The sequence below is a fragment of the Carlito syrichta genome, unplaced genomic scaffold (assembly GCF_000164805.1).
Source record: "Carlito syrichta isolate Samal-C Ts95f unplaced genomic scaffold, Tarsius_syrichta-2.0.1 Scaffold315368, whole genome shotgun sequence".
NCBI lineage: Eukaryota > Metazoa > Chordata > Mammalia > Primates > Tarsiidae > Carlito > Carlito syrichta.
The window spans coordinates 185013-206222 of NW_007259464.1; the positions used below are offsets into that span (position 1 = coordinate 185013).

Here is a 21210-nt window from a genome sequence, read left to right on the forward strand (position 1 = left end):
TCACCTCAGCCTCCCAAAGGCGCGGGATGACAGGCTGAGCCACCGAGCCCGGCTCTCTTTATATTATTAATTCTATTAATTCCTTCTAACCTTTCACTTTATCTGACAGTAGTGTTTCTACTCCTGCCTTCCTTATATTTGTGACTTTTGTATCTTTCTCATCCTTCTAAGCCATTAAAAATAATTTTAAGTGTATATCTTATAATAACACCTGTCCGATCTGACAGTCCCTGTCTTTTTTTTTTTTTTTGAGTTAGACTCTCACTCTGTTGCCCAGGCTGGAGTGCAGTGGCACGCTCATGGCCACGCCAGTGTCGACCTGCTGGGCTCCGGCGATCCATCCTCCTCAGCCTTCCAAGTAGCCGGGACTCCAGGCATGCACGACCATGCCTGGCTAAGTTTTCTTGATTTATTGTAGAGATGAGGTTTGGCCACGTTGCCCGGGCGGATCTCAAACCCACAGGCTCAGGCAATCCACTCGCCTCGGCCTCCCAGAGTGCTGGGATGACAGGCTGAGCCACTGAGCCCAGCCTGTCTCTTTCTTTGAATCGGAGAATTCAGTCTCTTCACAGCTAGCATTTCAAAACGGTCTTGCAGGGAGCGACCACAAGCCTCTTGGTGACCAGGGATCATCCCTTGAGCTACAGACAGGGGGCGCCTGTCAGAGCCATGACTGTCACGTCCACAGGGGACCCTGCAGCAGGTGGCTGCTACCTAGTCACTTCGCAGGTAGGTTGCAGGCCCCTGCCAAGTGTCAGGCACTGTGGCTGGTCTGCTGATCAGAATATGTAGGTTTTTGAGTCGGAGTCTCACTCTGTCGCCCAGACTGGAGCGCAGGGGCCGCTCCCGGCCACCGCAGCCTCGACCCGCTGGGCTCCGGCGATCCTTCCGCCTCCGCCCTCCAAGGAGCTGGAACTACAGGCGTGTGCTACCATGCCCGGCTAATTTTTGATTTATTGCAGAAACAAGGTCTCGCCAAGTTGCCCGGGCAGGTCTCGAACCCGCAGTCTCAGGCAATCCACTCGCCTTGGCCTCCCAGAGTGCTGGGATGACAGGCTGAGCCACCGAGCCCGGCCTATCAGAATATTTTAATGACTTCTGGGATATGTTGTGCTTTGGGCCCTTGGAACCAATTCTTCCTGGAGCAAAACCCAGGAAAAGCTTTGCCTCCCATGAAGATCTAATTTCCCTTCTTCCATCAGACAGTGAGGACGGCGTGACTGGTCCTGGTTGCCTTTTTGCCCTGGCTGTCAGGAAGCTCAGAGCTAAGCCTTGACAGCTCTTCTCTTGTCATGTTCTTTTGTTTTTGATATCATTTTCTTTTTCTAAAAATGTCTTTTGTAGAGACAGGATTTCGCTCCATTGCCCAGACTGGTCTTGAATTCCTGGCCTCAAGTGATCCTTCTGCCTTGGCCTCCTAAAGTGCTAGGATGACAGGGGTGCGCCACCATGCCTGGGCTCTGATAGAAACTTTCTCCCATAATTTCCTCCTCTCCTCCGGTGTGATTCGGTGTTAATAGGGTTTTTGGTCTCACGGCATCTATGCTTTTACCTTGGGCCGCCCAGAGCCCTTCCTGGAAGTAAAAACAGACCGAGAAACAACCAAATACGAGTAGCCCTGCAAAAGACCGGTCACGTGAAAGATCAGTGGTCTGGCCTTACACTGAGAAGGAGGCATAAAAGCACATACAAGTCTTAGAGGGAGTGAAAAAAAAAAAAGGAAAGAACATTAGCAGAGAAGAAAGAATCCCAGAGCAAAGTTGTCAGTGATATCCCCCAGCCTCCCATGGAAGCCATGTGAAAAGCGGAACGTCTTCCTGGGGTGATGAACTCTGACTTTACCGACGCCCTGAGCGTACGAGGGGCACACAGGTGTCCTGACTCTCTCCTTCCCACCCTTCGGAGGCTGCGGAAGAAACACACATGCAGAGGCTTTAGTCCTGAATTCTCCAACGCTAACGGTTCTGCTCTGCAGACGTCTCCGGGAGAGGAGGGAAGGCTGTCGCCGTGGTATGCCTGGCTCAGCTGTTCTCAGACTCTTTCAGGCACTGGAGCGTCTGAGAGGCATCGATCGCATCGTTTTAGCATGTGACCAAGAGGAGAGACTCTTCCTGGGGGAGACACAGCCTAGGTGTCAAGGACACAAAACCCAAAAGGCAGAGTTGGCTGGGGGCCATGGCTCACATTTACAATCCCAGCACTTTGGGAGGTCAAGGCAGGAGGATCACTTGAGGCCAGGAGTATGAGACCAGCCTGGGCAACGTAATGAGATCCCCGTCTCTACAAAAAAAAATTTTTTTTTAATTAGCTGGGCATGGTGGTTCATGCCTGTTGTCCCGGCTACTCAGGAGGCTGAGGCAGGAGGATCACTTGAGCCCAGGAGGTCAAGTGCACTGGTTCAGTGAGCTATCATTGGACCAGTGCACGCCAGCCTGGGCAACAGAGTGAGACCCCGTCTTAAAAAAGGTCCAGTATGCTATTTTCTTACTTTTCTTCCATAGGTGGAGAAAAACTCCCGGGACTTGATGCGAGTGGAAGAACAGCTTGGCTGGGTCCAGACCGAACACTGTGCCTAAACGCCCCAGGGTCAGAAAACAGCTGTTCCAGGCGAGAAGAGCGCATTCTAGACACTTTTCCCCCTGACGCTGTCCCCCCTGCCACTGAACTCAGGGGTGTACGTGTCCTGGCATCGTGGGCATCTGTGCAGCGCCCTTATCCCCCCGCTTTCTGTGTGGAAGAGGAAGCCTGGAGAGATCCTTGGAAGAGAATTCAAAGAAGCATGCCACATGCGCGGTCCCGCCTGGGCCCATTCCGGGATGGGAGGGGTGGTTAGTGAGGTGGGAGCCGGGGTTCACCAGAATCAAACCATGCAGAGGCGCCCGGGCCCAGGGGAGATCCTCGGGGGCTGGCCTTGGACGAAAACACGGTAGCAGGTCTGACCGATCCTGGAGAAGATGGAGGGGACACATACTGGCCTGGGGGGTGGTGTGCCCTGTGACTCTGACCCTGGGATGGGACACGCCGCCCAAAGGAGGTTGTTCTGGCTCACATGCTTACGGCCAAGACTGCTCCGATGCAGCAAACGGGGTCTCAACTTTTTAGCGGCCTCTTCGGAGAGTTGAATCACCTCCGTTTATGGACAGAGTTGCTCGGAATAGAAAGAGGCTGCCTTGGGCAACGGAGGGTCTCCTGGGCTCTGTGTGTGTGTGTGTGTTTGTGTGTCTGTGTGCGCTGGGGACTTGGGCTCCTTCAGGCTAGCCCCACCCTAGGAAACCTAGTGACGCTATGGGAAGAGGCCACGGGAATGAGCAACTCTTGTTAAGGGGCTGAGTGTCCCAGGGCACAGGGCCCGGCCCCTCTGAGGGGCTGTCAGACACCGCAGATGCCCAGAGGTTCAAGTTCTCAGGACGGAAGGTCACACCCGCCTTCAGCTTGGCGCAGCCAAAGAAGCCCCAGCTGGCAGCTCTTGCTGTCTCTGTGCAATCTCGAGTGATAACATGGATACGGAGGATACTCTCTGCACGAACAAAGGCGACCCTAAGGCCATCGCTACTACGTGGGGCCAGTGGCATTCCAGGCCAGGACGTGGACCCTTGGCTCACGCTGGCTCGCGAAGGACGCCAATCCCTGAACCTTGGTAGGTTTTGCCTCCCAGGAGGAGGAAGGGGACCCAGGAGCTTCTCAGAGCCAGGCCTGATCACCCTGGGTGGTCCGTCTCCCGGGCTCCCACACGGAGCTCTCCCTGGGGCCCGGGGCCGGGCGTGGAGTGGGAGAACGGGTGTGGCGGGTCTGGTTCGGTCCTGATCTAGAAAGAGCAGCAGTGGCCTGGGCCGAGCTCCGGGCAGAGGCAGGCAGCGGTCCGAGCCTCTGCTCCTGCTGTGTTCAGGAAGCTGTGGGAAGCGTGCTCAGACTCGGACGGGCGGCCTCGATCGTTAGTACACCGCGGCGGGGCAGGGTGGAGTACCTACCCGGTGGTCCAAGCCATTCTTTCCGTGTCCTGGGAGAGAGTCAGATTTGGAATAGGGGAATCCTGAAACAGACACAGCACAGCTTGGTCACGCGCGCAGATGTGGTGCGGCCAGGAGGGGCGCGGCCCCGGGTGGGCGTCAGACCGAGGTGGGCGGGCGGGGCAGGAGGCCTCCTTGGAGGAGGGGGCCCCGAGCGTCAGGCCCGGCTTCCGTGGTGACCTCCTGTCCCCAGGGCACCGATGAGGAAGAAGCCAGGGAGGGACGACGTCCCCAGCCTGCCCGTGACACCGGGAGCACCGTGACACCAGGACCTCAGCCTCACCGGTGCCCCAGTTCATGGGCAGACTTGCGCCGGGGTGCCATCTGTCCCCCCAGCAAAGCCCTTCACTCTGCAGACCGGGAAAGAGTCAGGAAGGGGCCCTGTGCTGGGACCCCGGAGGGGCCAGGGTGGCTGTTCAGTCACTGGAAGCCCACCGCCCACCGAAGGGGGCCTGGAGACGGTGTCATTTTTAAAAGACCTCGAGCTGTTTGCAGTTGGGGAGTTTCATATCCTTCAGGGCAACGCTTGTTGGCGCAGTCAGGCGGGGTGGGCCTTCGCAGGTCCCCGCCCAAGCGACTCGTGGAGGCCACTTGTGTCCCCAGCTGGCCCTGGGAGTTTGGGACCTCCCAGTGAGCCTCTTCAGCCCTGTGCTGGGGAGGGCAGAGAGAAAGCTCTGCAGTGAACTCTGCCTGGCTCAGAGGAGTGTGGGAGGCCTTCTGGAAGAGAAGGAAGTTGGTAGACTCCCCCGAGAGGCCGGGACCCCTACCCTGGGGGAGGCATCCTGGGAGGCCTGTCCCGGTCCCTGAGCTGTCCGGTCTTCCGCTGGTCTGTGGGTCCCTACAGAGCAGGGGCCACCTCTGCGTCATCTGGGGGTATCCTCCCTGGCACTGGGCCTGGCTCCTAGAAGTGCCAGCCAGCTGTGCACGGGGTCAGACATCCCTGCCCTCGAAGCCTCAGGGGGATGGCGGGTCACATCCCTCGGTGTTCACGAGGCTGTGTATGTACGGGACCAAGGACCATGCCTCCAAGGGTGAGGTGGTGACTATGTACAGAACTGGCCACCCACCGCCTCCAGGAAGGCCTCGCTTCTGTTCAATTCTGCTCATCTGGGGCCTTCCATTTTGGGGTTCCCCGCAGACTCAACGGGGAGAGAGAAGAGATTCTGTAGAGGTTGCAAATGGACACAAGAACGCCTGGAGGAGGGGCCTCAGCTAGGACCTGGCTTGGGGAGTGGGCTGCTTTCGGCAGCCCACGGGGAGCTTTTGGTCGCGGGTCGGGAAGGGCCTTTTGTCACATCAGCGTTCTCAGACTTCTCTCGGCAGACTCTCTCTTGTCACACGAAATCTGACGTGAGCCCCAGAGCACAAAACAGATGGCTGTGGAACTGGGAAGCTGGGCGTGGGCCCGGGGCCAGACCCAGCGGGCCACCCCTCACTCCTCCCATTTCGAAGCCGGGGAATCGGGGCCCAGAGACTTAGGGACCTGCCTGAGGTCACCCATCAAGGCCTCCTGCCATGAAGTCCTGGGGTCCCTCCAGAACACACCTGCTTCCCAACTTATGCCCAGAGCCAGGCATGCGCCGGGACGACCCTCCAGCTGAGACAGAGCTCCTCGCTAGCCAAAAATGCGAGCGTAGAGGTTCTCGAAGTGGGGTCCCCGGCGAGGCATCCATTTTATCGGGAAACGGTGTCAGAAATGCACATTTTGGGCCTCCACCCCAGACCTACTGCGTCAGAATTCTGGGGCTGGGGTCCAACAACCTGTGTTTTTATAAGTCTTCCGCCAGCCTGGGCAACATAATGAGACCCCATTTCTACAAAAAATAGAAGAAATTAGCCAGGGGTCGTGGTGCACGCTTGTAGTCCCAGCTACTCGGGAGGCTGATGTGGCAGGATGGCGTGAGCCCAGAAATTTGAGGCTGCAGTGAGCTCTGACTGCACTACTGCACTCCGGCCTGAGTGACGGAGCTAGACCCTGTCTCTAAAAATAACAAAAACAGAAGCAAAAACCAAAGCCCAAAGCAAAGCAAACAAAAAGCACAAGCCTTCCGGGTCATTCTGAGGCACGCTGAGGAGGTGGGGGTGGCCATGGAGACTGCACACTTAGGTCTGGAAACTGCTGCCCGAGACCTCAGGAGCAGTGACAACCCTCAGCCACGTCCTGTGTCGCTCCCACGCCAGTGGGCACACAGCACTCACCTGGACAGCTTGCAAAGTTCCCAGTGCCCAGGCTGCCGTCTCCTGGTCTCAACACTTAACCACTTCACATGCAGGGTAGACACCGTCCTTCCATAAAGGTCACTTTATCCTCACTTTTTTTTTTGAGTTGGAGTCTCACTCTGTCGCCCAGACTGGAGTGCAGTGGCCACTCCCGGCCCACCGCAGCCTTGACCTGCTGGGCTCCGGCGATCCTGCCGCCTCAGCCTTCCAAGTAACTGGAACTACAGGCGCGCGCTACCACACCCGACTAAGTTTTTGATTTATTGTAGAGATGAGGTCTCGCCAAGTTGCCCAGGCGGGTCTCGAACCCGTGGGCTCAGGCAATCCACTCACCTCAGCCTCCCAAAGCGCAGGATTACAGGCTGAGCCACCAAGCCCGGCTATCCCCCTCACTTTTTAACTACAATTGTCTTAGGTTTAAAAAAAAATCTACTTGGAGCACCCATATCAGGTGGTGCTATGTATTTTGTGTCAACCATCAGATATGACCTGAGAATATGATTCTTTTAAAATCCTGAAGAATATATGCCAAGCACAGGTATCATAATCCCAAACGGAAAATCTGAGATGCAAGGAGAGACGAAATCAAAAAACAAAGTGAATATGTGAGTGGACACGAATAAATCTCAATCGGATAAAACAATAAAAATTTGATTCTTCTGGAGAAGAAAAGGACAGTCTATTATGTTTTATCTCATTCCTATCTATTCCAGTGTTCTTTCCTTTCTGAAATTCTGAGCCTCCGTCATCATTGCCTTCTGTCCGGAGAACGTTCTTTAGCTGTTTTTTTAAGGCTAGGTCTGCTAGTGCCACATTCTCTTGGCTTTCCTTTGTCTGAGAATGGCTTTATGTGGCCTTCACTCCTGAAGGATATTTCCGCTGCATCCAGAATTCACGGGGTGCACTTCCTTTGGTCTCCATAATTTCTGGTGAAAATCTGCTGTCATTGGAATTGTGTCTCCCCATAAGCAATACATCTTTTCTTTCTGGTTCTTTCAATACTTTTTTTCTGTGTCCTTAATTCTCAGAAACTTAATTTTGGTGCGTTTTGCTGTGAATTTTGAAGGGCTTATCCTCTTTGGAATTCACTGAGTTTATTGAACTGGTAGGCTTATGACTTTTGCCAAGTTTGGTAAGTTTCAGCCATCATTTCTTCAAATACTTTTTCAAATGTATTCTCTTTCTCCCTTTGTTCTGGGAATCTGAAGACACAAATATTGTCCCACAGGTCCCCGAGGCTCTGTTTGTATTTTATTTTTTGTTTCCTCTCTGCTGTTCAGATGGAATAATTTCTGTTGTTCTGTCTTCAAGTTCACCAATTCGCTCCTCTGTTATATTCAACTTTTGTTATTAAACCCATCCAATTAATTTTTTATCTTGGTTATTTTGTTTTGCAGTTCTAGAATTTCCATTTGATTTTTAAAACGACACCTATTTCTCTGGCAAAACTTCCTTATTTTCAATTGGTTCAAAAGGATTTGCAATGACCTGTTGAAGCATTTTTATAATGGATGTCTTAAAGTCCTTGTCATACAATTCCAACATTTGATTCTTCTCAGTGTTAGTATCTGCTGATTGCCTTTTCTCATTTAAACTGTTTATCTTCATGGCTCTTGGTGTGATGAGAAATGTTTCTGCTGTCTCCCGACTATTTTGGATATTGTGCTAAGAGACCAGGTCTTATGTAAGTGTTTTATTTTAGCAGGCTGTCACCCTGGTTAGGTTTGGCATGTAGGGCTTGGTCTTTGATGGGTGGTGGTTCCGATGACAGCTTAGTTTTCCGAATGCTTGTCTGAGTGCTCTTCTGGTCTGCTGAATTCACCGGGTGCTGCTGGCATCCCAACTCAGCCCCTGCGAGTGCTGCTCACGGGGGTGAAATGTGCCCTCTCAGGCTGTCTGTGCCACTGGGTGGAGGTGGGGGGGGGATGGCCACTGAGGCCGTTTCCTGGGCCCACTCCCGGGGCTCAGGGTGCCTGGTGGTCTCCTGCTAGTCTGCTGGTGTGGCCTATCCCCTGCTGCCACTGCGTGGGAGGCTGGGCCTGGGCCACCTTCTGCCACCGGCTGGGAGAGGGGAGATGCGGCATTGTTGTGTTTCCCTGAAGTCCTGAGGTGCCCCGGCCAGGTCACCACCCTCTCTCCTCCCTTTGGGGTTCTCCTGTGATGGCATGCTGTGTTCTTTCCAGGTCCTTGTAGTTGTACTTAGTGAGGAAGGGCAGGGAGAGGGGAGGCTACCTTCTCTCACGCTCTAGCTTGCTATTTAGACCACGAAGACTGGCCTCTCGGGATGGGGCCAGCCATCAGTCGGTTTTCAGGGTGCCAAGAATCCCAGGTGGAGCCGGGGCGGAGACCCACCCGTTTAAGAAGTCCTTGCACACATTCTGGGATTTCACTTGACTCTCACCAGCCTACACCTTCAACATGGGCCTGTTTTACAGATGAGGAAGCTGAGAACTAACGAGATCGAGTGAACCAGGCCCGAGAGTTCCTAGCATCAGAGGCTGAGATGAGGACCCAGGGCATCTCGTTTCAGGAGCCAGTCACCCCGTCCGCTCCGGGGCAGGTCTGCCCTGGTTGGGTTTGCAGGCATGTGAGTCTCGGGCCTGAGTGTCAGATAGAACCAGACGGCCTTCAAGAGGCTGTGTGTGCCTTAGAGAGGAGGGGGGCAAGGAGGGACGGGGAAGGGAGAGAGAGGAGAAAGCGAGTGGGGGAACCTGGAGCCCTACGTCCTTTGTGGGTCTGTTCTCCGCCAGCCTGGCCCATCAGAGGTCAGAGTGTCCGCCGGACGTTCCAGCCAGCCCCTTGTGGGGGTAGGGCTGCCCCAGAAGCAGCTAGAGACGCAGGGCTCACACGGCGGCCGGGGCTGCTGCGTACCCCACTCCCCTGGGCACATCTCCACTGGGGCATGGATGGTGGCTTCGCTGCCGTGTGGCCCCATGCAGACTCGGGTCCCTCTGGGCCTCCGTGTCCCCAGTGATCGAGAGGCCCCTGGAGTGTGAGCTTCAGAAGCAAGAGAGGTGGCTTGAGATGGCCACAGGGGCCTGCTGCAGCCTGGCTTGAGGGCCTGGAGGTGCTCCATCTCCAACCCCCGAGAGTCAGGCCACAGGATCCCCCGGGCCCCCCTGTGAGCTCCTCAATCCCCTGGGACTCCCTGCCCAGAAGACTGGATCATCCTCATGTTTACAAAGAAGGGACTTTCAAACTCAGAGAGGTTTGTGCTTGCGCCCTGGGTCACACAGCGAGCGACAGGCTGGAATTCAATCCTAGGTGGACTCGCATCCAAAGGCAGCGCCCTCTACCAGCCCCTCACGTGGTCTCCGGGACAGGTCTGCGGCTGTGAGACAGCAGTGCTGCCTGGGGCCTGTGTCCTTGCCCACAGAGCCGGGAGCCACGCTCTGTGCAGTTCCTGGGCTGTGGGCAGGCCTGCTAGGCACAGAGAGCAGAGTCTTCAGCCCACCACTGGCAAATGGCATGGGCAGCTCGCCGGGGCTCCGGAGCCCAGCAGGCTCTGCCCAGAGCTGCTCTCCCGCTGGGTGGTCTAAACCCTTGGCCACAGCACCTTCTTCTGGGCCAGGTCCTCTCCCAGGCGGCTAGAGCTCCCACTGCTGTCTTTGGGGCCCAGAGATGAGCAGGGAACAGAGAACACCCTGCCCACGCCCCTGGCGGCCAGCCTTCTGGAAAGGTCCTTGGCTGTGCCCAGGCTGGCCATTCCTTTCCCACCAGTCTCTGCACCAAGTGACCATCCAGCCACCTGCTGGACACTAGGGTGGCCGGACCTGAGCCCCAGCTCCCTCTGACCTGTCCCTCTCCAGGCTTTCTCTGTCCCTGGCGCTCCTGTGGTATCCCTTACAGAGTCTTCCTCTCTCCCCCTCCCCTTGTCCCCTTCCTCTTTCCCCTTTCTGCTTCTCTAAGTACTACAGTCCCTCTCGCCATGGCCAAGTAGCTGCCAATCCACAGTCAGCGGAGCTATGGGTCCACATCCCACTCTAGACCTTTCCTGATGGGACCTTGGCCTGCTTCCAGCTTGCTTCCGGGGAGTCCCTCCCTGGCCAGCCCCATCGTCTCGGTGGCCCAAGGCCCCCCGGCTCCAGCCTGCAAACCTTCCTACAGACAGGTAGTGCTGCCTAAAACCTGAGTCAGGCCAGGCCAGAGTCCCCCCAAGGACCGACAAAGCGCTACGTGACGGCTACACCGGCCCCCGCTATGCCGACAACCCAGAGGTGGATGGGTGCCCCCTCCCCAGATGCCGGCACCCGCTTGAAGCCTTGCCGGAGACCGCCTTTCTTCCCCAGCCCTCTCCAGCCTTTGATCCCATGGCACGGGTCTAACGCACTTCCTGTCGGTTTCTGTCTCTCCTCCCCCCCTTAGAATGTCGGCTCCTGGTCAGGGCGTTGGTCAGGGCTGGCTCTGAGCTATTCCCAGCCCGAGGATAGTGCCAGAACACAGTCAGCAATCACGAAACACAGGCACTCCCTGACTCACCGTGGGGCCGGGTCTCATAAACCCATCAGAAGTCGAAAATACCCTAAGTTGAAACTGCATTGAAGACACTGAACCTAGCAAACATCACAGTGAAGCCTGGCCTGCCGTCGATGTGCTCAGTCACATGAGCCTATAGCGGGGAAAATCATCCGACACAAAGCCTGTTTATGATGACATGCTGGAGATCTCACAGAACTCACCGAATGCGCCAATGAAAGCGAAAATCAGAATGGTGGTGGGGTTGGACCTGACTGGTCAAAAATACAACCCTAACCCTAACACTAACCCTCACCCTTACCCTAACTAACCCTAACCCTAACCCTCACCCTAAGTCTAACCCTAACCCTAACCTTAACCCTAACTCCTACCCTAAACCTAGCCCTAACCCTCTCTGGGCCCGCCTCTGGGTCCTCTCTGGGTCCGCCCCTCAACAGCGCCTGCTGCAGAATGAGGAACCGGGGCTGACGTTCTTCCGGTTCTGAGGTCTGCGGATTCGACCCCCATGGGGCTCAGGTCTCGGCCCCTAAGCCAGGCGTGCTGCCCGCTCCACTAGATAGTCTCATGAGACTGGCAGGTAGCAGGTCAGGGAGCCCCTTCCTTCCTTGAAACGCCAGAGGGATGAAAGGGGAAAAGGGAAAAGCCACTTTTGACCCAGTCCCAGGGCAAGAAGCTCCGTCCCAGAGGATAGAGGCGCTGTCTTCTGCACTCCCTCCCAATGGCACCCGGGCCGGGCCCTGGCAGGGCGGGACAAGCAGAGATGAGCACGTCCCACGGGACTCCTCGGGGGGGACCCAGAAGCTGACACGAAATGCCAAAGCCACAGGCAGGGATGGGGGTGGCGCAGCCCCTACTGGGCCCCCACCCCGTGCTGCCTCGGTTGCTAGTTCTGGAGTGTTTCTCACCCATCTCCCAGTGGTCCAGACCACCCTCAGTGCCCATTCTCTCAACCCCCACGTCCATCTCATGTGCTGGGATTTGAGGTAAGGATCCTATTCCCCTCGGAAGTGTTGGGTCTTTTCTAGGGTCCTTGGGGTGGGGCTCCAGTTGGCCAGGGTGTTTGTGTTCTGCGGACACACCTCCAACCCCTGGGCGTGGGGCGTGGGGCACCTCAACAGCGAGAACAAGACTTCCAGGGATAGGACTGTGGGACCCCAGCAGAGCAGGCTTGGGGTTCAGAGCTGGGAGGAGGGAGGGGTCCACACCACCTGTGCCTCCCCCGGGAAAGGGGGCCTCATCCTCTAAGACCCAAGGCCGCCTCTTGTAACAAAAAAGCAAAACCATCCCTTCTTGCGCGGAAACCAGGTTGATGGAGAAACTAAAGCCAGACAATGCCCTATGGGCGATAGCACAGGAAATAAAGTAAGCTGCAACAGAATGTATGTTTCAGTGTGAGACGCTTTTTGGAGGTGGTAGAGCTGGCTAAGAACCACTGGGATATGGGAGAGGGGTACCAGCTGGTCTGTCACTGCTAAGTCTCCTGGCTTCCCTGCTTCGCTCCGTGTCTGCCTAGCACTGTGTCCGGCACATAGTAGGTGCTCAGTAAATACTGGGCGGATGGATGGATGAATGACCGAGTGGTGGATTCAGTCCCAGGTGAGATGTTGGGTAGTGTCCTGGGTGGGACGCGGTGGGGACCGGGCCCTTGAGCCCGAGGAGGTGCCCAGGTGCCGGTGGCATGCCCTCGCTCCGTGAGGCCTCTCCCAGCCCTCCCCCCAGCACGTGTCTCTGGGTCAGGGGCTGCTCTGGCCTTCTCTGTCCCCCTCGGCGCCCCGCTCAGCGTCTGGCACAGAGGGGGTGCTCAATAAATACCCGTTGAATTTAACACATCTCAATTCAACAAACATTTATTGAGCGCCCGCCCACTGTGTTGAGTGTCACAATCCTACCTTCCTTGGGCGCGCTACGGATGGACGTCCCCGGGGTGCGGACCGGCAAGCCTAGCTGTGCACAAACCCTCTGTGCAGCAAGTTGTGCACGGATGGAGCTTGTGCTGACCGATGGGAGATCTGGGGGCCGCGTGGTGAGAGTCCAAGAAAGCCAAGAGAAGAGAGTGGGTGACACTCCACCCATGTGCCCCCACCCCACCTGGATCGCCTGTGAGGCCGGCAGGCAGCCAGGCTCGCCCGGTCCAGCACACCCAGCCACCGGGGTCCTGGCTGCTGTCCCCTATACCTCGGGACGCAAGGCGATGGCGTTGGGATGGAAATGAAAGCACAGGCACCACGAGAAGACAACGGTTAGCGGGGCTCCTGCTCAGAGGAACCAGGAGAAGCACCAGGGTCCCAGGAGAAAGCAGAGAAGGGCAGAGCCACAGCCACGGTCACACAGGCAGGCACCGGTGAGGGGAGAGACACAGATCTCCCGGGGGAATCACGAGGTCCAGCGTGGGCCCTTGGATCTCTGCAGCCAGGCGTCTGGGGCGGAAGCAGCTGCATACCCGCCTGCGTGTGCACGTGTAGTCTGTGATGGAATGCAACAGCGAGGGGGCGGGGCCCCAGTGAGCTCTTGTGGCTGGGCAGCTGGCCTACGGAGCCTCCTGGCACAGACTCTGGGCCCCACAGGACCTCCCCCTGCCAGGCTCAGGTGCCCGGGCAGCCACGGCGTTTGCAGTGCCCAGGGAGGGCACACACGCAGGTCCTGCGTGTCGAGCCAGGGGGCCTAGGGGCAACCCACCTCCAGCCTGGGCTCCTCCCACACGGCATCCTCCCCAGTCCTGAGCCACAGCAGGCCACAGATGTCAGTGGGAGCCTCAGGGCTGTGCTGGCCCCTCCGAGAGGGTCCGGGGGGCGGTCATGGACATGGCACCAGCCTTGCAGAGGGGGGCCTGCCCACCACCCAGTGGGGAAGCCCTGGGAACTGGACAGTGCCACCTGGGGGGCCCCAGTCACCCATTTCTTTTCTTTTTTTTTTTTTGAGTTGGAGTCTCACTCTGTTGCCCAGACTGGCGTGCAGCGGCCGCTCCCGGCCACCGCAGCCTCGACCCGCTGGGCTCCGGCGGTCCTTCCGCTTCAGCCTTCCGAGTAGCCGGAACTACAGGAGCGCGCTACCACGCCCGGCTAGTTTTTGATTTATTGTAGAGACGGGGTCTCGCCAAGTTGCCCGGGCGGGTCTCGAACCCGCGTGCTCAGGCAATCCACGCGCCTCGGCCTCCCAAAGTGCTGGGATGACAGGCTGAGCCACCGAGCCTGGCCCCACTTCTTAGTTTCTGGGGCTGAAGCCTCGATGCCAGGATACTGAGCAAGGGGGGTGGGCTGCTGGGGAAGCCAGCGATCTGGGGCAACAGGAGTTTCCCACCTTTTAAGACAGCGGCCACCAGGAACTAGTGACTGCAGAGCAAAAAGGCCCAGATCCAGGCCTCTGGTCCCCACCCGCAGGCAGGTACTGCATCTCCTGGGGGCAGGGACTTCCTGGGGCCTCAGGGAGGGGCTGGAGGTCTGGGGCATAGCCGCCCACAGGGGCACAGGCAGGTGTGTGTGGCCCAGTCCCATAGCCCTCTCGACCCACCTGTGGGTGGATGAGATGCTGGGAATCTCCCCCGGGCTCCCCCCGGGAGACATACCCCACCATCCAGCCCGGGTCTCTCTCCCTCGGGGGAGTGTCTTATTTTATTTTTCGGTGTGGCCTTCCCAGGGTGACATCAGCCTGGTGCACCAGCTCTGAGGTCCCGGAATTTAGGAAGCTGCACCCCAGGCAGGGGCAGAGGCACAAAGGAAGCACAGACACCTGGTCGCAAAGACCTCACACCAAACAATCCGCCTCTCTTGGTTTGAAGTTATTCTTTAACACAGCGCAATTTCCCAGATTCCATGTCTTCAGTCTTTCCCATCACACAGGCACACTTTCAACTTTCACTGGCAAGACAGTCTACGGTTTCTAGTCATGAGGATGAGGAAGAGGATGGAGAGGAGGTTCTGTTTACTGAGCGTCTACCATGGGCCGGGCAGAGCGCCATGCGCACACCTAGCCCCAGCCTCCTGACATCCTGGCAAGGCAGCTGGCGGGCCCATGGCCACATGGCTGGACGGGGGGGAGCTCAGATCTGAACTTGGGTCTGTCTCACTGCAAAGCCAAGACTTTGCCCTTGCTTTCTCCCCCTACGTCCACCTCCTCTTGGCTTCCGTTTTCCAGCTAAGCCCAAGCCCTGCCCGCAGAAAACACCGCCCCCCTAGTCTGGCCTAGACCCAAAGGCTGCCTCTGGGCGAGTCTGAGGGAGTCTGATCAACGCCTGCTGTGGGTTTTCACCCGGGATTCACAGCATCTTGAAGCAAACACTATCTGAAGTTTTCCCTACATCTGAAAATCACTCCTGATTCAGTCTTCACGACACCCCCAGAGTCAGGCCTGCGCCATCTTTGTCTCCCTGTAAAGTCTGAGCCACCATGTCCCCGGCTCTGCTGTACCTTGTTCAGGGTGAGTGACGGGGGACAGGACAATGCGGCCATCAGCTCTGAGTCCGGCCTCGGCCAGCTAGACCATGCCCGTGTCTGCTCTGGAGGGAACAGGCCCCGGCCCTCCCGCCGCAGCCAGGGCAGCCTTTCTCCCAAAACGCCCAGGGAGCCCAGGCCAGCCTTCCTTCTGTCGTCTTGCTGAGTGACTGTCCACAGGAAGCCAGCAGCAGCCACAGGCCGGGCTCTCTATCTAGCGGCCCCTGTGGCTGTCGTACCCAGAAGGCTTAGATTTGGGGGGCGGCTCGGGGTTTGGGGGCCCCTGTGCTGCGAGGCCTGCTGCGCACATCACAGCTGCTTCCTAAAAGAACCACTCACGTGAGCAAAAGTCGTCCCCTTGCATTCTTTGGAGAGAGTCTCTCTCGGTCCCGCTACAGTGGCCCAAGGACTGGCTGTCTCGGTCGGGAGAGTTGGTCCTCGTGTCTGCGTCCCCCTTGAGAATCAGCCAGCTGGCCTTCTGCTGAGGAAAAGAAAAAAGCCGTGTGAATGTCGAGGCCATCTGCAATGGCGGGAACATCTCACTGGAACCTTCTAAGTGGCTTCCTTACTTCTTTTGTTTTTCTGAGTTGGAGTCTCACTCCGTCACCCAGGCTGGAGTGCAGGGGCACGCTCCCGGCCACCGCAGCCTCGCCCTGCTGGGCTCCGGCGATCCTTCCGCCTCAGCCTTCCAAGGAGCCGGAACTACAGGCACGCATGACCGCGTAGGGCTAGTTTTTTGATTTATTGTAGAGACGAGGTCTGGCCAAGTTGCCCGGGCTAGTCGCGAACCCGCAGGCTCAGGCCATCCCCTTGCCTAGGCCTCCCAAAGTGCTGGGATGACAGGCTGAGCCACCAAGCCCAGCCTAGCTTCCTTACTTCTGACAGGCCGCCCCCACTGTGAGGAAACGCAGTGTGTAGAAAGCCAACTTCTAATAAGAATGTCCCCACTTAGGGTGACCTGTTCAGATACTCTACAGGCACAGGAAGCATTTGGGGGAATGGCACAGCTCCATTTTACAGAGGAGACCACTGAGACTCAGGGAGATGAGGGGTCCAGATGGCTGATGCTCGTGCGGTGAGGCTGCCCAAGTCAGCCTTGGGCTCTCTCCACATCCAACCCCGCCTTCTTTAAAGACCAGTGAGAGCCGGGCTCGGTGGCTCAGCCTGTCATCTCGAGCTTTGGGAGGCTGAGGGGAGTGGATTGCCTGAGCCCATGGGTTCGAGACCTGCCTGGGCAACTTGGCAAGACCTCATCTCTACAATACATCAAAAAATTAGCCGGGCATGGTGGCGTGCACCTGTAGTTCCAGCTACTCGGAAGGCTGAGGCGGAAGGATCGCCGGAGCCCAGCAGGTTGAGGCTGCGGTGGCTGGGAGCAGCCACTGCCCTCCAGTCTGGGTGACAGAGTGAGACTCCAACTCAAAAAAAAAGAAAAAAAAAAAGACCAGTGAGGGTGGCTGTGTTCGGTGGCTCAGCCTGTCATCCTAGCACTTTGTGGGGCCAAGGCTAGAAGATTGCCTGAGCCTGCAGTTTCGCGACCAGCCCAGACAACTTGGTGAGACCTCATCTCTACAATAAATAAAAAATGAGCCGGGTGTGATAGTAATGCACGTCTATCGTTCTGGCTCCTTGGAAGGCTGAGGCAAAAGGATCTCCGGAGCCCAGCAGGTCGAGGCTGCGGTGACCGGGAGTGGCCACTGCACTCCAGTCTGGGCGACAGAGTGAGACTGCAACTCAAAAAAAAAAAAAAAACAAGAAGATGGAGAGGAAAGGATCACTTGAGCCTAGCAGGTAGAGGTTGTGGTGGCTGGGAGCGTGCCCCTGCATTCCAGCCTGGGCGACAGAGTGAGAGGAGAGTCGGAGAAGGCGAAAACTCAGTTTTTAGGCCAAATCCTGCCGGCAGGCTGCTTTCGTAACTCAAGAGGGACTGAGCACAGAGGCCCAGTCATGCATGCCCCGCCTCTGGCAGCTTTCGGGGGTCATGTGATTGCATCACGGCAGGGGATGGGGTGGGGATTGGGGGGTGTGACGCAAGCCACCAGTGCTGACTCTGGCCTCCAGGAGAAGCGTCTGCTGAACCTGCCCTGGAGCAGCCATCCAAAGGCCCCAGGACGCCCCTTCTCCCGTTCTAGAGCCAGCACTGAGGTGCCCGGCCACCCCACCAGGACTCTGGGAGTGCGTGTGCATCCCCAAGTGGGGGGCCTCCCCTGAGCCCCACACGGCCCCAGGGAGCACTGCAAGAGAAGGATCTGGAGTTCCAACCAGAGAAGCCTCCCCCGGCCGGAGTTCTCTCCGAACAGGGCTGCTCTGTGTGGGACCTGCCCCAGCATTACCTTCCTGCTGTCCTGGTCGAAGCTTCCATCCTCTCCGTCAGACCGCCGCACGGCTGCAAGGGAAAAGTCCACGTGTGAAGGCAACACGCCGCTTGTTCTGGGCTTCTGTGCACAGTTCCCAGGTCACAATCACACTCAGAAAAGGAAACACAGCCAAAGGAAGGGCCACAGTCCGAGTGCCCTCAAGGGCCAAGGACCAGCCGAACTGGTAAGGTCCCGGGCCACTGCTGGGAAGTGGGAGCGTGGACAGCGTGAAATCAACAGCAGGCATGTGACGTGACGTCTAACTTCAGTTCTAGTCAAATACAGGCAGGGAAGTAGAGGCGCGTTTTTACATGCAGCTGTCTGGGCTTTTGGAGAACACACACATTTTAAAAGCCTTCCAAATGGAACTCCTTTCTTTTTCTTTTCTTTCTTTTTTTGAGTTGGAGTCTCACTCTGTCACCCAGACCAGAGTGCAGTGGCACGCTCCTGACCACCGCCGCTGCGACCTGCTGGGCTCTGGCGATCCTTCCCCCTCAGCCTTCCAAGTAATGGGAACTACAGGTACGCTCTACCACACCCAGCTAATTTTTGATTTTTATTGTAGAGATGAGGTCTCGCCAAGTTGCCCGGGTGGGTCCTGAACCCATGCACTGAGGCAATCCACTTGCCTCGGCCTCCCAAAGTGCTGGGATGACAGGCTGAGCCACCGAGCCCGGCCTCTTTTCTTTTTTTTGGAGCCAGGATCTCCCTCATCACTCTGGCTGGAGTGCAGTGGCACCTTCAGAGCTCACAGCAGCCTTGGACCTCCCACCTCAGCCTCCTGACTAGCTGGGACTACAGGTGCACATCACCATACCTGGCTACTTTTTTTAGTTTTTGTAGAGATGAGGCCTCACTCTGTTGCCCAGGCTGGTCTGCAACTTCTAGCCTCAAGCAATCGTCTCTCCTCGGCTTCCCAAAGTGCTAGAATTACAAGTGTGAGCAACCGTGCCTGGTCCCAACTCAAACTTTGAGGTAACCAAAGGCCTCGGTCACGAAGACCCTACTATGTGTAGGACACGGGCTGGGTGCTGTACATACATTACTGTTTAGTCCTACTCAGCCCTGAAAGAAGGGGTATCCCACCATTTCACAGATCGGAAGACTGAGACTCTGGGACATGGCAGAGGCCGAGTCCAGGTCCTCTGATTCCCAAGTCCCTCCCTGACTGCCCCACCTTGCTACCGGCCACTGCCAAAACACAGACCGGTGATGAGCTCGGCCACCAGAAGAATTCCACAAAGAGCGGTAAAGAAATGACACAATCCAACCAGAAACGAACCCAGGGAAACAGCAAGCAGAAGTCCACCTGCAGCAATTCCTCTGCCAAGCGTGCTACGTGGAACCGAGTGAGAATTGAGGCATCTGTAATCTCCATGTGCCTTTTAGGGGAGTTGTCCCTGGCTGGGCAGCCATTATTTCCAACCAAGAACGAGCAAATGCATCCCCTGGGGCGTGCTGACATTTCTTAGCATTCTGTGTAGTAGGCAAAGACCCACGTTCTGCATCCTGCTCTGCAACACCGACCCATGCACGGAACAATTAAACGCAAACCCGCCTCCTTCCCCAGCCCGCCAGGAAGACCCAGCCTCTGGAGGGATGCACCGAGGTGGGCTTCTTACCTGCAGCCTGTGGCGGGCTCGGGCCCGTCTGTCTCTTGGAGCACCCTGCCTCCTGCACCACCAAGGACAAGACTGATACCAGGCCAGAGAGCTTGGAAATTTGGGATTGGGCTACAGGACCTTGACAAGATAAGGCCAAAATGCGAGACTGAGCAGTTCTGTTCCAAATACGCGGACATCTCGTTACGCTCGATGGCTACCTGTTTCTCCGTCTTCCAGGAGAGATGGCGATTTTCAGCGTGAGCATAAAAAGCCCTGCTGTCTCAGGCACAGAGGCAAGTCCACGCCCAGCCGGCTCAAGGCACACTGTGATGGGGGGAGGCTGGAGCTCCCGGGCAGACGCATGCCCGGCAGCTGGGCTCTCCTGTTGCCCAGACAACAGCCGTCGCCGGGCAGCAGAGGCCTTGAGTGCGTGGCCATACATCAGCCATGACTCTTGGCAGCCGCCCAGCAAGCCCCAGGGACAAACAGGCCAGGGGCTACTTGAGCTCCAGAGCACAGCCGTGTCCCCGCCAGAGAAGGCCCTGTGGCTGGGTTTGCTGGAAAAACGAGGGAACCCAGCTCCTGAACGGCCAGGAGGCCTGGAAATGGGTTGCCACGCTTGGAAAAATCTGCAAGCACACAAACCATGGAGTGGCACCATCTGAAGGGCTCTTTGGGACGTGACATCCGGCCCTCAGAGTTCCAGCTGGGGGCCCGGAGGCTGCTTGGGCTTCAAGGATTTCCCACACTGTGCAGGACAGGTTGGCAGACACGTTCTGGTTGTAGAGCCAACCCAGGACTCAAAAACGGCCCCACTATCTAGACGGGTGTTCTGCCAAGACCGAACCAGCTTTCTCTGCCAGCCCCACCGGGTGTGCCCAACGGAACCAGACTTTTGGAACTAGGCTTCAGATTCTCTTGAGAACTAGGAGCTTGGGTAGGAAGATATAGGAGGCCGGCCCCTTGTATCATTGGCAGTTTGCTACCTTTGCAGTTCTGAGCCTCAGTTTCCTGATCTGTAAAATGAGCAAATGATGTCTACCCCTCCAAATTTGTGAGGATTGCATGGATAACTTATGTGAATGCTGGAACATGCTGGAGAACTCAGCATATAGGTTTGAAAAGTTAGGAATAAATAAGAGGCTAACCTTAAGGTTAATTTGTAGCATGCTGTTTTGTTTTGGCTTTTCTTTTGAGTTTGAGTCTCACTCTGTTGCCCAGGCTGGAGTGCAGCAGCACGCTCATGGCCACCCCAGTGTAGACCTGCTGGGCTCTGGCGATCCTTCTGCCTCAGCCTTCCAAGTAGCCAGGACTACAGACGCACGCTACCATGCCTGGCTAATTGTTTGATTTATTATAGAGATGAGGTCTTGCCAAGTTGCCCAGGCTCAAACCCATGGGCTCGGGCAATCCCCTCACCTTGGCCTCCCAGAGTGCTGAAATGACAGGCTTGAGCCACTGCGCCTGGCCTAGCATGCTGTTTTGGGATGTCAGGAAGACAGGTTAATTCAGGACAACCAGAGAAAGAGAGTACACTATGTCCTTTGCATGACCCCAGGCAGTTCCTCCTAAGTTCGAATGTGTCTACCGTGAGGAAGCCTCTTGGGAAAAGCTGGTTTTCGACTCCGTGTGTCCCTGGGGGAATCGTTGTGGGAAGCATCCCGATGAAAGTAACAGGCCCCACGTTTTCCTTCTGGGGACAGAACTGCCTGTCTTCCCTCCTTCCCGTCCCTACCTCCTCATTCACTCATCGCTGGCCACCCCTGCAAGCATCGCTTTCACCCGCTTATCCATTCCCACGCACTTACTCGTCCCCTCTGTTACCTGCCCAACCACCCACCCTCTTCTTTAACCATCCATTTACCCACCCACCCGCCAACCTGTCCATCCACCAGCTCATCCATCTGTCTAGCCACCCCTTCACCCATCCATTCCCCATCCACCCCCCCATCCAGCCCTCCGTCCGTCCACCACTCCTCATCTGTCCACCTACCTGTGCACCCATCACCTATCCCTCCACCATCCACCCATAATCCATCTATCCGTCCGCCCGTCCATCCACTCACCGTCTACCCATCCCTCCACCAGCCACCCCCACCATCCGTCCATCCCTCCCTTC

The 21210-nt window shown here is 56.9% G+C and overlaps 1 protein-coding gene across 8 annotated transcripts in view; it reads right to left on the bottom strand.

The window, feature by feature from the left end:
- The window catches only part of ABLIM2 (actin binding LIM protein family member 2), a 135589-nt gene that overhangs the window by 24454 nt on the left and 89925 nt on the right, over nucleotides 1-21210 (bottom strand). For 2 of the 8 annotated variants that reach the window (XM_021706236.1, XM_021706237.1), the window contains 4 exons: nucleotides 19110-19229; nucleotides 17464-17516; nucleotides 15470-15611; nucleotides 3969-4030 (listed from right to left, as the gene is read on the bottom strand). In XM_021706236.1, coding sequence (XP_021561911.1) covers nucleotides 3969-4030; nucleotides 15470-15611; nucleotides 17464-17516; nucleotides 19110-19229 — 377 coding nt within the window. The remainder of the gene's footprint in view (nucleotides 1-3968; nucleotides 4031-15469; nucleotides 15612-17463; nucleotides 17517-19109; nucleotides 19230-21210) is intronic. The other 6 variants (XM_021706239.1, XM_008072645.1, XM_021706238.1 and 3 more) reach the window with 4 other exon arrangements.